Genomic DNA, 16967 nt, shown 5'->3' on the forward strand with positions numbered 1-16967 from the left:
AAGACTATTTATCAAAAAACACATTTTTTTTGTTTGTTTTTTTAAATCGGTGGTTACATTAAGCGAACTTATTGTGCAATTGTATGGTGAAAGGAAACGCGGCTGGTGATTGTAGGCTTCATGAGTGGCTTAAAAAAAGAAAAGAAAGTAAAAATAAGGATTTACATCCAGAGTTGGATTTGCTTGTGTGCCTCAGATTATTCTGGTCAAACATCTCATTTGTTAATTTCTCTACTGGAAACAGAATTAGACAAAAATATCCTTTATTGTCCCACACTGGGGAAAGTCAGGTGTAATAGTGATTCACAAGAAGTAAAAAACATAAGAATATAAATAATGTACTCTGATGTAGTACAACTGAGTTTATTACTTTAAAATAAGTAAATAATGTGCATGTGTATTGAACATTAAAAATACACTAAACTATTTTCAATAGTGCATCTGTGCATTGCAGAAAACAGATGTGTAACAAGAGCATAAATGTTATTTAAAAATAAACCAAACAGTGCAAATGATGGAATGCCAGCTGTATTTAAACACATTGATTTTATTGCGAGCTGTAATGGTTATAGAGTTTTACAGTTTTTAAGCACATAATTAAATTGATTAGTATTGACCCAGAAGGAATTATATTATTTCTAAAGATGGAGCTCTGCTTTATCTAAAAATTATTATATTAAACAACAAAAATATAAACAGATCATTTCTGGTCCTCAGAGATGATATGAATTAACTATATTTTCTTTTCTTTTATAAAACTTGGTGCAGAAGAGACCGATCAGTGTTCTGGCCTGGAGGGAGTTGCTCTTTTCCACCCAGAGTACTTCCTTCCACTATTTTCATTTAGCGATAACAGATCCAGGGGCGTGTTTTTTATCAGCACACTAACTTCTGTATGAGCCCATTAGTTTGGGTGTTTTCTCCTGTTAAAATCAGCAGCCATGTTTCCACTTCTTCTTGTTTCCATTGATGCTTCAGTTTCTTAGTAGATTCATGTTTCCTTCTTGTGTATTATAATTTTTCTTTTGAACGGCTAAGTTATAAGCAGAGTTAGGTAGTAACTCTGCTTACTACCTAAGCAGAGTAGTAAGCACTGAATCCACAGAGTAGTACTAAATGTAGTAAGTACTTACATTTACTCAAATTTTTTGGGGAAAAAAGTATGTTTCAGAGTATTTCTACTACACTGTACTTTTTACTTTTACTTGAGTAATTTTACTATGAAGTGTCGCTACTCTCACTTGAGTAAATTCATGCCCTTTTGGAACAAAGTATGGAGAAAATAGTCAAACACAAACTTTCCAATAATTTTATTAGTTTTTTCTTTAAAATCATAAATGGACATTTATCAGGGCAACAATGAATTTTTTATGATAAACAATATGATAAATGCCCACATCATATTGAGATTTAGATAATTGAGTAGAAATAAGTTAAAGGTAATTTCTTTTTACAGACGTTTTGGAATTTAATAAAAAAATAGGGTTGTTAAGTTTATTAACAAAACAGGAGTTCATTTGTAAAATTAATTTAGACTTTGATTGATTGATTGACTTTTTCCAAATTAAAATTACAAAAAAATTCTAAATACCTTGTTTTATCCAAGTAAATGTCACTCAAAATTTTATTAGTGTAGATAAATGTTAGGCTACATTCAGAGAGATCAAAACTTACAGAAATTTTATCAGAAAAGTTACATTCAGAGCCTTTTTTCTTCTAAAATACAACACGTTTGCTTCTTGCACAACTTCTTTGACTCAGAAACAACAAACTATCAGAGACTCATAAATTAGTTCTTGCAGCCGTCCTCTTAAAGTCTCCAGTAAAGTTTGTTGTGATCTTGTAACGTTTCAATGTGTCCTGTTAAACAGTCTGTTTAAAACGTCTAAATCAAGTTATTAAAGCGACATACAGTAGGTGTTGGTGGTCTGGACAGACTGTGTGTGAGGCAGAGGAAGTTGATGGGAAACCCTGTGGAGAAAAAACCTGCAGCAGCTGTTAAAAAAACACTCTACTGGTGTTTTATTGATACAGTAGACTAATTTGTGTTGGTGGTCTTTGTTATTCTGTGTGAGGTCTTAGTAATTTGCATTTCTTTTATGTGTTATTATAACAGAGCCCTTGTTGTTTTCTCTGCAGGAGTTTTTCCTGTGCTTCAGAGATGATGCTGTTGCCACCTTGTTGTGGTTTGTGACAGCTCTGAGTTTCAGGATTACAGCTCTAACGTTTGTGACCTGTATGATGTTCTGTGGGATTTTTAAAAGGAAACTACAATTTCTTACTTTGTTTTACTTTCCTCATATATATTTATTTATTTTCTTTCCTACTTACTGCTATCTACTTTATTACTTTTACTTTCTGTCTTATTTGTACTTATGTACTTTTGCTTATTTATATAGAGCTCAGATTGTTAATATTTATATGTATAAATATAAATATTAACAATCTGAGCTCTGGAAAAAAGAGCTCAGACGTTCTTTTTACTTTCACTCACTTTTACTTACATTTTTATGTATTTTTGCTTTTCTTTATTATTGTTCCTTCTGTACCCTTCCGTTCCTATTTTACCTACTTTTTTTCTTATTTGTACTTACTCCACTTAATTTGTTTTAAACATTTTTCATACTTTCTTTGTTTTGTCTTTATCTCTTCACTTTTACATTTAGTTATTTTCTTACCTACTTAATTTTACTTACTCACATTTGCTTTCTTACATACAATCCTCCTCACTATCATTTACTCTTCTTTTAGCTTACTTTCCTACTTAATTTGACAAACCTTTCATTTTCTTACCGTTTCTTATTTCTACCTACTTTTGCTTGCTTTCACTCACTTTTCCTTACCTTCTTACTTATTTTTACTTTCTCTCTCCTTTACTCTTGCTTTCTTACTTTGACTTTCTCCTCTACTTTTATTTACTTTTCCTTCTTCCAGCTTCCCTAAATTGCAATAAATTACAAGAAAGATATAAAAAATAACCAGAGAAACAGACAAGAGACGCATGGTAAGAGGAGCTGCAGAGATACGCAGCTAAGGTGGGAGAATATGTTGAGAAGCCAATCTTTAGTTGTGTAAATTTGGCCACAGTAGAAAACTAGGGGTGAACACATCAATTAGAGGAAAACTCTGCATATTCATGCTAGAGAGGTCCAGTCAAAGTCCAGATTTAAAACCAACTCACTACTTGTGGAAATACTTTCTATCTAGTCTGTGTGAGCTCAACCTGTTTTACAAGAATATTGGGAGAAATTTGAGTATTTAGATATGAATGCTGGTGGCGACATAAATAAATATGAGACGAAATGAGTTGCAACTTTAATTGCACTTCCTCTTTATAATTATGTGTTAATTTATGTTGGTTTATCATAAACTCCAATGAGACAAACTGAAGATTTTCATCCTAAAGTAACAAAACATGAGAAAGTTAAAACACTGTGAATACTTTTGTAAGGTGCTGTACTGCTAAAAAACACAGGTTACCTTTTCATTCTGTGCGTTTTTACATTAAATCTCCAACAGGCCCCAGACAGACAGGAAGTATACAATTTCAAGGTAGCCATAGCAACCCCCATTTGGCCTCATGAATGGAGAGTGGTTGTAGTAAGTTGGGACTTTTCAGTGGAGAACCAGAAGGTCTGATTCTCTTTTCCAGCTTGTTGCAAATACAGAATCACTCACTGATTAAACTGAATTTTGATGGATATTTTGTTTAACTTTGATATTTTTATTCTTTCTTTGTTTTCTACGTTCACAGCTGCTTTTTTGTCCAGCCTAGGCCAGTATGAGATCGCCATCCCAGTACGTGTAGGACCAAATGGCGAGATGCTGGACACAGACAGGACAAAATACCACCAAAGAAGACGACGAAGCACTGAAGACAGGCTGCCTGACTCTGTATTATGCTTTTTCAGACTCCGCATTGGATCATTTTCAGACCGATCCAGGCGTTTTACGGCTCTCACGTCTCCTCCTCCTTTGTCTCTTAGCTCTTCTACCAGCTGTCCACGTCGCAGAACAACTTCCTGCTGAACCTGACGCTGCAGGGAGGCCTGCTGTCCCGCCAGTTTAGAGTGGAGTACTGGAAGAGGGGCCAGGTAGCCTGGAGTCACCCATACTCTCCCCATTGTCATTACACGGGTCACCTCCAGGACCAGCCGCACTCTAGCAAAGTGGCCCTGAGCAACTGCAACGGCCTGGTAAGACCCACACCCTGCTGCTGCTGAATCAGAAACTCTTGATTCCTACCTCAAATCAGAACATTTGAGCACACCTCAATCCTCTTAAAACTTAAAGCTAACTTGCTATGCTTTGTTGAACAGGTTAGGATTGGTCTATGACCTATAGAGAACATGTTTATTACATTTTTAGCACAAAATCATTCTTAAATTATGAAATTTTAGTTCTGTTATTCCTGTCTATTTCGATCCCCTTTCAGAATGAGATGTTTAAGGCGTCTTGTCACTTGTCACTTATCTTTTCTAGCAGTGGTAAAACCAGCTGAACAAATGTTCTGGAACTTAGCTTTTGTTGCTAGGTGATGGATTGTGCTTCACTTGGGTCGCTAGGTAACGATGCAGTCCCTCCTTCATTAGGTTTTTAAAACATTAACTTATTGTCAAAAATGCTTGTTTGGGTTTTTTTAAGTACTTGGGCAGTTGAGCCCCAAATGGAAGCATATTAATGTGCAAAATGTGAATTTTGCAAAATAGGTCCTGTTTAAATCCCAAACCACTCTGCTATGGTATCTCATGTGCAGTTGTGTTGAATCTTATCTTAAAATAAGTATCTTAAAGGAGGCATTTCTCTAATCTCTGGGTTTTATTCCCACAGAAAAATGACCAAATATAGAGAAGAATGTGGTTCCTGCTGTTGTAGATTTACAAGTTGGCAAGAAAATGTAGTAAAACATCCAGATTCATTTTCTGTTTTCCTTTGCTTTGTCAACTTCAAACACTTTTTTTTGTATTAAATACAATAAAAACCAAACTTTCTTTCCTTCTCACAACGTTTATAAGATCTTAAATGTCTTTATTTTCCTAGTTATATATAAATAGTTATATATCCTAACAGTTCGTGTTATAGATGCTACGTCATCATCCATGTATGGTAGCGTCTTCCTGTTACAGTGGGCGTGATTCAAAAGGCTCTTCTTGTTTCATATTTTTAAATGATTTATTTACGTACTTTGAAAAACAATGAAAAGTAAATGGCAAGTAAGGTTTTTGGCTTTACCTAAAATTTGTAGTACAGGATTTTCTGTCATCTTTTCAGACATTTCAAGGTTTAATCTCTCCTAAACACGCTGAAAAAAAGAGAGCCTGTCAATGAATTTAATACTTTCAATTAGTCGGTAATCAAATTAAGTTTAGTTAATTAAGTAAATAAATTGTCCAGTTAAACAAATGTGAATAAAGTAAGTTTGACCAACTTAATTCAGTTATTTTTTGTTTTTTTAACTCAAATCAGGAGTTTGAGTTGAGCAGTAACTCAGAGCTGCTCCAACAGCTCTGAGTTGGAGCTGTCTTCTTTCTTCAGTGTAGTTTTGGTAATTTTCTGCATTACAAAATTTTTTTGGACTCTTAATTTTAAAGAGTTCTTTGAAAAATCTTGCTAAAGTTTACTTCCTATATTATCCTGTGAATAAGGCATTATTTAGAACCAAATCATAGTCAGATTTGGTTAACTCTTTTTTAGTAATGTGCTATTTAAAAAACGCTGAAATAAAAGTTCAACTAATCTAAAAAGTTGTTGCATTTTGGTTTTTTAGTTTCTCCAGAAACATTTTTCTAATCAGGGATGTTTTGGTTTTGATCACGGATTCAGTGGTGTCAAATCTACCTCACCACAGAGTAATTTTTTTCAGTGTAGAAAACATGAGATGATGAGTTGTTTAGACTTGTTTAGCGCTTACTGTATCGAAGCAAAGATTCCCTTTTCATTCAGAGTTTTCTCATGAGGTCATCTCTTCGAATCACAACAGATCGCCGCCATCTGTTTGATGATGCTTCCAAGTTTCTGCTCATCCAAACCCTTTGACCGGCGATTCTCAATCGTGATGCATCAACGCACTCTGCTCTACCCGCCGCGTATCCTCTCACTACAAAACAGCAGGACCCACAATAGTGTTTCGGACGTGCTCAGAAAGCGTTAAAAAGCCTCACACGTAATTAGTGTTGGTCGGACCAGCATGAGGGCATTCACCAGTGAGCCCGCTGTGTGTCCGAGGGAGCGTCACTAACCTCATTATGGGATTTAAAAGGCGCTTTGAACGTCGCCGCGGCGAGTCGATGGGGAGACACTTGCTCTGAACGGGGCCGACACATCTGAGCAGAATCAAAGGAAGTGTTAGTGTATCGCTCTCTGTCTCACTCACTCATTTTTCTCGCTCTCATTCACCCTTTCATGCTCTCTTGTGTGTTCCTGATCCTCTGCTCAAACAAGTCCAGCGTTTCTCCGTGGGAGGGGATGGGCATCACTCTCTCAATATATGGACCACTCTAAATCTGAAACATATGTTATGATTAGTTATATAGCCCTTTTCAGACTGTGGTAACAAAAAATTACTACCCATTCACAGATAATTTTCCTCTATTTTTTATTCATTAAAACTTTTATTTAATGAAGTAAGCTATTAAAGCTGCAGTATTTAACTTTTATGAAAATTATTGTTTCAGATATTTGTTAAAACTCTCACTATGTTGTGACAGTTTGCTATCTAGAAACAACCAATCGGAGCCAGGAGGTGGGTCTTAGCACTGTCAATCACCCCTCCACATGGCGATGCTCAGCCCTTTGCTGTCTGCTATGCTGCAGCTAGTACTAGCCTATCATGAATGTTCAGGCTAGTTAGCATGGCCACTGATGATGGCGGATAAATGGTGGCTGAAAAACAATATAAGCGTGTCATATCAGTCAATATTTATAATTATTGATTCGTTTTTTGTTTTAAATATCTGAAATTCAACCAAACTGGTGGTGTGATCTTTCCTGTTTTATCCATAGTTTTCACTCCATGGTGTTGTTTTTCATATTTAAGGAGTTATGAGGCAGGGTGGTGAAACCTTAAACTGGTGCTGTGCCAGTTACTCAGCAGGTTGTTGCTAGGTAACTATAGAATGAATGAGTTGCTAGGTAACCAATAAGAGAGAGAGAGTTGGTTGATTCCACCAACTTTTATTAGCTAGCTAATAAAAGCTAGCTAATAATCTATCTATCACCCAGAATACTTTGCCGTTCTGGATCGGAGTTAATTGAAATGATTGAATATCGATCGATATTGATCACGTGTCTACCACCATATATATTTTTGTTATTTATTGTCTAGCGCTATTTAGCAGTAAACGTATCAGGATTTTATTGCAGGCTTTCATGTTATCCTGCTTTGTTTTACCTCTTTGCTCTCCTTATCTGTGTCTCACAGCAGGGGGTGATTGTTGCAGGTGGAGAGGAGTACCTCATTGAACCGCTTGTCTCACCAGATAACCAAACCCGGACAGAGAGAGGGGAGAGGACAGAAGGGCGCCCCCATGTGGTTTACAAACGCTCATCACTGCACTATCAGTACAAGGGCCGCTCCTGCGGGGTCATTGGTGAGAAAATTTGTATTCTGGTGTTGATTAGCAAACAAGACCTTCCTGAAAAGTTTTTCCTATTAAGTACCTGGGTGGAGAACCTTCTACTCTTCTGCCTTTTTTGAGTTTATTTCCACAATATACTCTAGAAATCATGAATGTATGTGGTTTACCTCAGACGAGAAGCCAATGAAAGGCGCTTCGTGGTGGCAGCGGACCCTGAAGACGCCGCCTCACCATGTCGGCCGCAGCCAGCTGCCCCTGAAGCGCTCGGTCAGTCAGGAGCGCTACGTGGAGACGCTGGTGGTGGCCGACAAGATGATGGTGGGATACCACGGCCGCAGGGACATTGAGCAGTACATTCTGGCCGTCATGAATATTGTAAGTGTCACAACACAAAAGATTCACAGACATACAAGCTACAAATTAAATGAACTATTTACTACTTACATCATATGAACTCTATCTGATGTAAGTAGCAAACAGTAATATACAGTTCCATATTATAGAGGGACTATCAGTCGACGTCACGTTGCATCAGCAGCCACTCTACTGAGCATGTTGCCTTTAGAACGCAGGCAAGAATACATTATTATAACTAAACTATTTACAGTAAGGCTAATAAAAACATTTACAACTTGCAGCCAGCGCAGCTCACCTCTCTTCACCTGGTGCAACTCTTGTACACAGCTTTGCGGCGTCTGCAGTTGTCACAGGTTTTATTTTTGGGAGAGCGTCTCTGTACCTTGCACTCCCTCGCGTTCAACCTGCTGCATTTTTTAATTTCTGAAGGCTTAGTTTATCACCTGCCTCAATGGATTCATCTACATCTTCATTTTCCCTCTAAATGAGACCAAAACAGGAAGAAAATATTGTATTTTATTTGTCCTTTGCACACTAAATTATATATATATATTTTTTTTTTAAATAAAAAAGTTAATTTTATAAAAACCCTATTCCGGCACCCTTATTGCTCATCATGTGTATGTTTATCTTATTTATAGAGACTTGACATATCTTAGTGAAAGCTGATGATCTTACCATGAACAAATTGCGTTTGGGACATTTGCTCTCATTTATCAACTCACCTGTATATAACGCTTATCGGTCATTAAGATGCGTCTCATTCACTAATGTCAATTTGGTAGCATAACTTATTTTATCACGCTGTGATAAACAATTGTAGTACACTGACAACATGCTAGCTAATGTTAGAACAGCTAGATCAAGGCAGGTAACCATGGCAACCAGTGAGCGTTTAAAGGCCGCCCGGCTCTTGCTGCTCCAGTCAAGCTGTGTTTACAAACAAATAATCCCCTCTATATTCAGAGTTGGGTAGTAACTAGTTACTTTTACTCAATTACATTTTCTTGAATAAAGTTTCTAATTAACTGTCAACAGTGTGATCTTCCCAATAAAATAATTAGTCATGGCAGTTTTCTAACAGTAGACAATAAAAATTTTGCCCCAATGAAAGCATGTCAAGCACGGTGTAGGAGGGTGATGATTTGGGCTGTCATGAAAGCACAGGACCTGCAAATCTCCTTAGAGTGCAATGATTACTTCACAATGATGTGAGCGACTGAGTCATGGACAAAATGACTTTCAATGCTGATAAGGTTTGCTCTACAAGCTGCTTTTATTATTATTATTATTATTTTTTTTGCTTTGGCTTCATACTTTCTCAATAGATAATGACAATGTGGAAGTTTAGAATCTGTATAATTTTTATTATATTGTTATATGTGAAACACTCCAAATAAAAGAGGATGTACTTCCTTTCCATCATGTTTGTATCAAAAAATATCATGAACTGAATTAAATTAGCTATAAAACTAATCAGTATTGTTAAAAATAGCAGGAAAGAAGCAAAGCTAGTATTTAGTGTGTTCTTCCTACAAGGGGGAATCCAATTTCAAGTCGCCTCCTTTTTGTTTCATTGAGGATCTTCTCGTGCTAAACTCCGAAACCACACAGGCTCACAAGCTAGGAATGTATTTAATGAAAGACTTTTTAAAGAAAAAAGTCCAGACAACATCAAATAATTGAACTTAATTTAGAAAAAGACTAACCTTAACCAGACAGTATGGTCAGAGTGAAGCTTCGGTGCCACTTATTACTTTAGTTGTGGACAGAAGAGTCTGTTTACAGGAAATGTTTGGTTGGAGGTAGTTTGTGAACTTTTTATTTCCACATTAAACCACAAACTTTAATGTATTTTAATGGGAACACAAAGTAGAGGATAAGTGTAAAATGTAATTTAAACACCTGACATTAAAAGTAAATTCAAACATTAGAAAACAAACAATATCATGAAGATGAAGAGCCACATTAGACATGTTAGGCATGGTAACTCTGGAGGAGCTGCAGAGATCCAAGGCTCAGGTGGGAGAATTTATTGATGCCTTTAAGTTGTGGGAAGAGCAAAAAGAAGAAAACTTCCATGCAGTTCTGCCAAAAGCTGCATCTTTCCACAGGAAAGTTGTGGAAGACGATATTTTGGTCAGATGAAAAAAAGGGCTGAAAAGATTAATCAGATTAATCTTGATGAATCAGTTATTGAAATAATCGTCAATTAGACCTGTCACAATAATCATTAAATCAATTAATCGCATAATAAATTAAAACAAGTTCAATAATTTTCATTGGCCTGATTTATCATTTTTCTTTTTTTCTTTCGTTCTACCAAAAACTGGATGATAAAAGTCTTCAGTTTGGTGCTTTGGTCTCAACTAGCCCGTTTTTTTGAAGGACAGTTTTGTTTACAAAGACTTCAAAATTTATTTTATTTGTCATTTTGTTTATTTATTTTAGATATTTAAAATATCTTCCAGTTCCAGTGTTAAATGTTCATTAAAATTGAAAGTTTACGGATCTTGGAGAATGTGTTCATTGTTATCTTTATCATTACATCGCTTAAAAAAGGGTCTCAAAATTACATTTTCATTTATCGCGATGACTTCTGAAACAATTTCTCGTACTGCAAAATTTATCATAACAGGCCTATTATCAGTAATCATTAACTGGCGTTAAAAAGGCCATTTGCTGAAAGTACAACACACTTAGAGTAAGTAAACTCTGTAAGTAAACCAAAACTGTACAAAAATATTTTGTAACATTTGCTCTGTGTTTTGTCTTTGTCCTAAATGTGTAAATTTTAATGTTTTTATTTGTTTATTTTATTTTTGTTAATCATTCTCTTGTCTGATTGGTAATTTGTTATTTTGTAGATTAATACCTCTGTTTGTTAGTCTGTAATGTTTGTTTTGCTTGCAGTGATTGGTGAGTAAATTAAAAAGTTAAGTATTTTTAGCTGCAGACTCATCCTTTGCTACAACTGACCAAGAGTTCACTAAAGGAATGCTGTATTGTCTCATTTAAAAAAATAATAGAATTATTTTAATTGAGTGAATCTAAAACTGTTCCACTTGGGGAATTCTGGGTAAGATATTTGTACAGACAAAGAATTAGTTTTTTTTTATCTTAAATGCAAATTATATATATAGAATAGAATAGAATAGAAGTACTTTATTCATCCCAGCAGGGAAATTACTTCGCAGTTACAGCATAGAGACAAGACACAATAACAACTACCACTGAGTAGTAGTTGTCTATAAATTGTAAAAATATGAAATGCTGTTAATATAAAAAGCAACTTAAGAGCAGTCCTTGCAAAGATTTAAAAAAAAATGCAGATATGTATATGTAAATATATGTACAGCAAGTGTGCCATAGTGCAGTTGTGCAAAATCGGACTGATTAGTGCAGAACAATGATTTAGCTTTTATTGTACAGTGAGATGGCATGTGGCAGGAAGGATTTCCTGTATCTGTCCCTACGACAGCGGAGGTGGAGCAGCCTATGTGAGAAGGTGCTCCGCTGTCTGTCCACTATGTGGTGGAGAGGGTGCTGTTTATTGTCCATAATAGACAGAACCTATATATTTACACCTTCTGATTGTGTTGTGTTTTTCCATAGAATCACCTTTTTATTAGAATATGTATAGTCCAGTTAATGATTAGTCGATTACTAAATCCGTTGACGATGATTTCAATAATCGATTAATCATTTCAGCCCTAGTTTAAAGTGGACATTTTTGTCCCAGTGTTGTCTGGTCTGAGCTGTGCTGAGGTCTGCCAGTGCGTCGGCCGTTTTTAAGACTGGTCTTTTCTTGTTTCCCTGGAGGTCAGGTTGCCAAACTGTTCCATGATTCTAGCCTGGGGAATGCAGTCAACATCGTGGTGACACGACTCATCCTGCTCATGGAAGACCAGGTCGGTCAAAAGCTGCATGTCTCTCTCTGAGTTTGTCCTCATAAATCTCTGTGTAAATTAGTGGCTTAAGTGTTGTTTCCTCCACCCCACCCAGCGAACTTCGTGTGTGTGTAGGCGTGGGCGTGTGTGTGTGGCTGTGGCTGTTATGAATGGCTGCTGTAGTGACGGGAATGAGAGGATGTAAGGAGGGTAAGTAGAGAGAGATGATTGAACGGAAGTGGGAAAAGTCGGGCAGTGAGGGGAGTTTTGTACCTGTCACACAGAGCTGCCTTGTGACTGTCGTGTATGTTGCTGTGGTAAACAGGCAGCTCTCTGACGCTTTCCCAGGATGTAGAACATCTACGAAATGGATTTAAATACGCTGTACCACACTACTCTCTGTGGTACAGTAATCTCATGTTCCTTTAAATTTTGCCTTCAAACAGCCTCACTTTGTTTTATGCTTTCTTAAACAAGTTAGGATAGATCTATGGGCAATACAAAACATGTTCAGCACATTTTTTTTTGTACCAGATCATTCTCAGCTGATGAGATTTTAGTGTGCTCAGTTCTGCCTATTTTGAGCTCCTTCCAGAACAAACTGTTCTGTCACTTCAAATGTAAATAAGCTGCTGCTGGCCACTCTCCCCCAACTCAACATTTCCACTTGCACATGAAAATGGCTGCAAACAAATACAACCATAAAACTTTAAAAAGCAAAAGTAGAGCCTCCTGCACAACAAACAACAATGCAGCAAGTGGTTTCTGGTTGGTAAGATAACAACAAAACTCTCATCTTTTTCAGCAGCCACTGAAAAGCAGTAAAACCGGCTGACAAAATGTTCTGGAACTCAGCTTGGGTTGCTAGGTAATGGGGCTGGGCTTGACTGGGGTTGCTAGGTGACTGGTGACTTTATATGTGGAAGGTTTTTGAAACAGGTCACTTTCCAAGCACCAAAAAACATTAATTTATTGCCAAAAACGGACTGAATCTTTTTTCATCAATATTAAGGAATTATTGACGTAAAACAAACTTCTACATCTTGCTGAAAATTTATTTGTAAGTTCGTTTAGATTTTTCTCAACTGTAAGATATTTGTACTAGAAACTTGACCAACTATACTTTTTCAGATGAAATTGTGAAATGCTTGCTTTCTCAAGGTTCTGTGTTCGCAGAAGCTGATTTTAGTGTTGGATTATAAACTAAAAATGTCACCAAGGAAAGCTTATTCTTGATTTTTAATCCTGCTGAGGTCAGCATGCACCTCCAGAAGAAGCACCGGGACTAAAACCGCCGCACTGAGCTGCTTGCATGATGTAAGCCAGAGACCGGCGGCCAGAGTCCCCCACCTGACCACAGGGCAGGAGTTCAGCTCATAAAAAGTCCATGACCTTACCAGTGGAGCTCTGGAGATGACTGAACCACCTGCCTGCCTTGTAAATGACTGTATTAGCTAGCCATTAACAGCATGTGGTGGGACTCCTGGACCCGCTCCTTCGGATATTACGCAGTGGCTTTGAGGTTTCCTCCTTAGCTGTCTTGTTAAGGAACATTTATGATTCATCGTGCCTTAAAATAATCTCTGGAGCCTCCCGCCCGGATGTGTTTGTTATCTAAATGAGTGAACATGTAAATGTTAGTCTTATTAGCGGTGTATTAGCTTTTCCGTGAGGGGGCAGGGTGGGTTCACCAGTTTTGCTCTGCAAAAGCAGAGCAGGGGTTTCTGCAAGAGGTTTCCAAGTCCGAAAAGAAAGTCAAAGCTGTGCCTGGAAAGGGAAAACGATGCCATGAGTGGGCCCAGAGATGAGGGACTGTGGGATGAGACAATTACCAGTTATGTCACCGCATGCATTCCTGGGTTACGAATTCTCGCCAGCTGTGGCCAGCAGAGCACTCCCTCAGCTCCCACATAATGCGGCGAATCTACACAGTTTTAACAGCTAGGAAAGACTAACAGAGTGTGAGGGGAAAATAACCTCAGAACAGAGCAACTGTTTTGAATTTAACAAAACAAAATGCATAACTTTATTTTTCCAGACGTGCCTCTGAGTTTGCGATTCCCTCCTTTCTTCTCTTCCAGCCAACACTGGAGATCAACCATCATGCTGGGAAGTCTTTGGACAGTTTCTGTAAGTGGCAGAAAACCATCCAGCACCGCAGCAGCAGCTACGGAAACGCCATCCCGGACAACGGCATCGCTCACCACGACACCGCCGTGCTCATCACCAGGTAACGCAAGATAAACACAGAAGGAAATGTGAAAGGGAAACATTGTTGACTCATGAATCAACCAGGGCTTTAAATATGATATTTACTTTGTGTTTATTATGTTATTCCCTCATCAAAAACATACCTGGAGTGTTGCATTGATCCTTCCATGCATGTTTGAGAAATCCTTTAATCGCCATGGCAACCATTCAACTGTGCAAAACTCCTGATTGGACCTAGTTCCACCTTTGAGATACAGCTTTTCCTTGAAGCTGCTGTTTCCAAACACTCAACTCCTTCAGACTAGCCAGCAGCAATAGCAGACACCTGGTACTATGCATCTGCTGAGCTCATTATAGGAGCTACTTCTCAGTGAAACTTTGGTAAAAATGTTATTAAAGGGCTAATAGAAGAGCCATGTGATGATGACTTCCTGAAGCCAGAGTCTGTAAAGAGACAGAGGCCTAATTTCAAGGCGTTAAATTACGAAGTCAAATTAAGTCGTATTTCATACATACAACATTTTTATAACAACTCAAGGTAGAATAGTTACTTTACTGTGCTATAAAACGGCACTATATTCCTGGAAAACATAATACTGCCCCTTCAGCATGTTAATTTTGATGATTTAATCACATAGATTTTATTGTGTTAAAAACTTTAATGTGTTTTCTTTTTTGATGTACAAAATTTCAGAGTGTAACCTTTAATTGTGTCTCTGGTAGACTACTGCCCCTGTAATTTAAGATGATGGTGGCAGTGTTTTGGCTGTTTTGCTGCCTCTTCCCATAACTGATGGAATCACAAATTCTGCTTGTTAAATGAATAACTCAAAGAATAGTGTCTGGTCGTTGATATGTGACCTTAAGCTTCGGTTTTGCAGCAGGACGATAATCTGAGTCCACTTTTCTATTTCTCAAAAAACAATTTTAAGTAAAGGTTTTTAGTTAAATCTGCATTAAATACTGTGGTCTGACTTTAAACGGGCCTTGTATGCTAAAAAGTTGCCAATGTTAGTGAATTAAAGCAACTCTGCAAATATAAAGGAAAAAAAATTGGCAAGAATGAGGCCGCAAAAAGATATCCAAAACGAAGCAGCGTGTTTGTTTTTTCTTAATCTCTGAGGAAAATCGCAGGTGTTTTACAGGAATTGGTTGATCCAAATTAATCAGAAAAAAACTCTCAGCTGTTGTCTGAGAAACTGTTTTTCCACAGTCTCATGAGTACATTAAAGAAAATGCATTTGCTTTCTAAACAGATCTTTGAAATCATCTGTCGTCTGTGAGAACAAGCAGAACCACAGATGGGATTCAAACCCAGAAGCATTTTGCTGCCAGGCAACTATAGTACTAGTAAAACTCCTATATTATTCTAGAGCAGGGATGTTACATTCGTTTTTATTTTGGGCCATATCAAGATTATGAATGTCCTCAAAGGGCTGGTTGTGGTAAAATTGGTTGATGATATCTATTAATAAACCTCAAAAATTTGAATAAGTAGTCACCTCTGCAGTCAATGAGTAATTCTTAAAGTTAAATAATACTGAACATCATTTCACATTGATGTAATTTGGCAGAATACATATGAAAACTGGCAGGAGATTGTGGCTACTGGAAATATTATTCTGCCTTTAGTCTTCTGAGATCAAAAGTCAAGATTTTGAGAAAAATTTAAATTTTGACCTTTTTTCCCAGAATTTTGTTTTTTTTTCCCTGAGAATTTTGACTTTTGATCTTAAAAGAATAAAGTAAGAATAATTCTGGTAAATTAAAAATTTAGTCAAAATTTTAAGAAAAAATAGTCAAAAGTGTTTGAAAAAATTCAGAATTTTTTTTTCTGTGGCCCTAATCTCCTTTCATTGAGAACTGCTTTCAATTGATTGATAAAATATTATTAAAACACACAACGGTTATTTTCAAGTCCTATTTATGTGCCCGTCTGGTCCACATAAAACTTTATGGCGGGCCAGATGTGGCCAGCGGGCCTTGAGTTTGATGCATGTGTACTGAAGGGCCTAACATTTAAATTGGCTTTACGGGAACAGTTTTGTTTTTGCAGAAGCTTTTATCAAGCAAAGGGTGGAAGCTGTCCAGACAGATGACACCTCAGTGACCATCAATGGCTTCCGTCTATTGTTCTTATGAAGTTTAATCAGTCGGTCACTGTCTCTGAAAATGCTGGACACTGTTCAGAATCAGCTGTATTGGGCAAAACTGTATGTGCAAAAAGAAGGAATTAAAGCATACAGAGATTAGGTGTAAGATTATAAGGTTTATATTAATTAAGGGCAAAGAAACAATATGTACACATATTTTCAGTTAGTTTTTATTTTTAAAATCACATTATATATCACACTACACACGACGAACATAGAAGGGTTACATCTGGTGCTGTGACCCGGATTCAGATGTGACCCTTCTATGTTCGTCTCAGGTACACTAGGTTGACTTCCTGATGGACACATTCAGGTTCACTGTATTTATTCTAACAAAAGAGGAAATTAAGTTGGTGGTTAACATCTGTCAGGCAGCTTCTGCCTCACAGTTACCAACGGCAACAGAAAAAAGGGGGAGGAGCTGTCAGTTACTGGATGCTATGGTAACAATCAACTTAGAAGAACCAAAGTCTTTTAAAACAACTTCTTGACTAAATGACTAAACAAAATAAATTAAAAGATTAAATTAACAAATTTGACACACTTTGCATCTATAATATTGTTAAAATAAAACCTTGTTACATTTGTATAATCATCAATCAACCATCCTTAAAGATATTAGTGTTACTTTTCCTGACTAGAAATGCATGATCCACTGTTTTCACTTCTGATACACAAAAACAAATTTACTTAAAATTGTTTAATTTTTTTAAACACAGTCAAAAATCTGCTTATTTACAAATTCATTTGATAGCCTTGCACCAGTACAGAACACTTAA

At 36.9% G+C, this 16967-nt stretch overlaps 1 protein-coding gene across 4 annotated transcripts in view; it reads left to right on the forward strand.

Moving 5' to 3' along the window:
* The window catches only part of adamts10 (ADAM metallopeptidase with thrombospondin type 1 motif, 10), a 57358-nt gene that overhangs the window by 14481 nt on the left and 25910 nt on the right, over positions 1–16967 (forward strand). For all 4 annotated transcript variants that reach the window (XM_028028588.1, XM_028028591.1, XM_028028589.1 and 1 more), the window contains 6 exons: positions 3755–3894; positions 3987–4196; positions 7421–7589; positions 7750–7952; positions 11762–11845; positions 13906–14054. In XM_028028588.1, coding sequence (XP_027884389.1) covers positions 3755–3894; positions 3987–4196; positions 7421–7589; positions 7750–7952; positions 11762–11845; positions 13906–14054 — 955 coding nt within the window. The remainder of the gene's footprint in view (positions 1–3754; positions 3895–3986; positions 4197–7420; positions 7590–7749; positions 7953–11761; positions 11846–13905; positions 14055–16967) is intronic.

The sequence above is a fragment of the Xiphophorus couchianus genome, chromosome 9 (assembly GCF_001444195.1).
Source record: "Xiphophorus couchianus chromosome 9, X_couchianus-1.0, whole genome shotgun sequence".
NCBI lineage: Eukaryota > Metazoa > Chordata > Actinopteri > Cyprinodontiformes > Poeciliidae > Xiphophorus > Xiphophorus couchianus.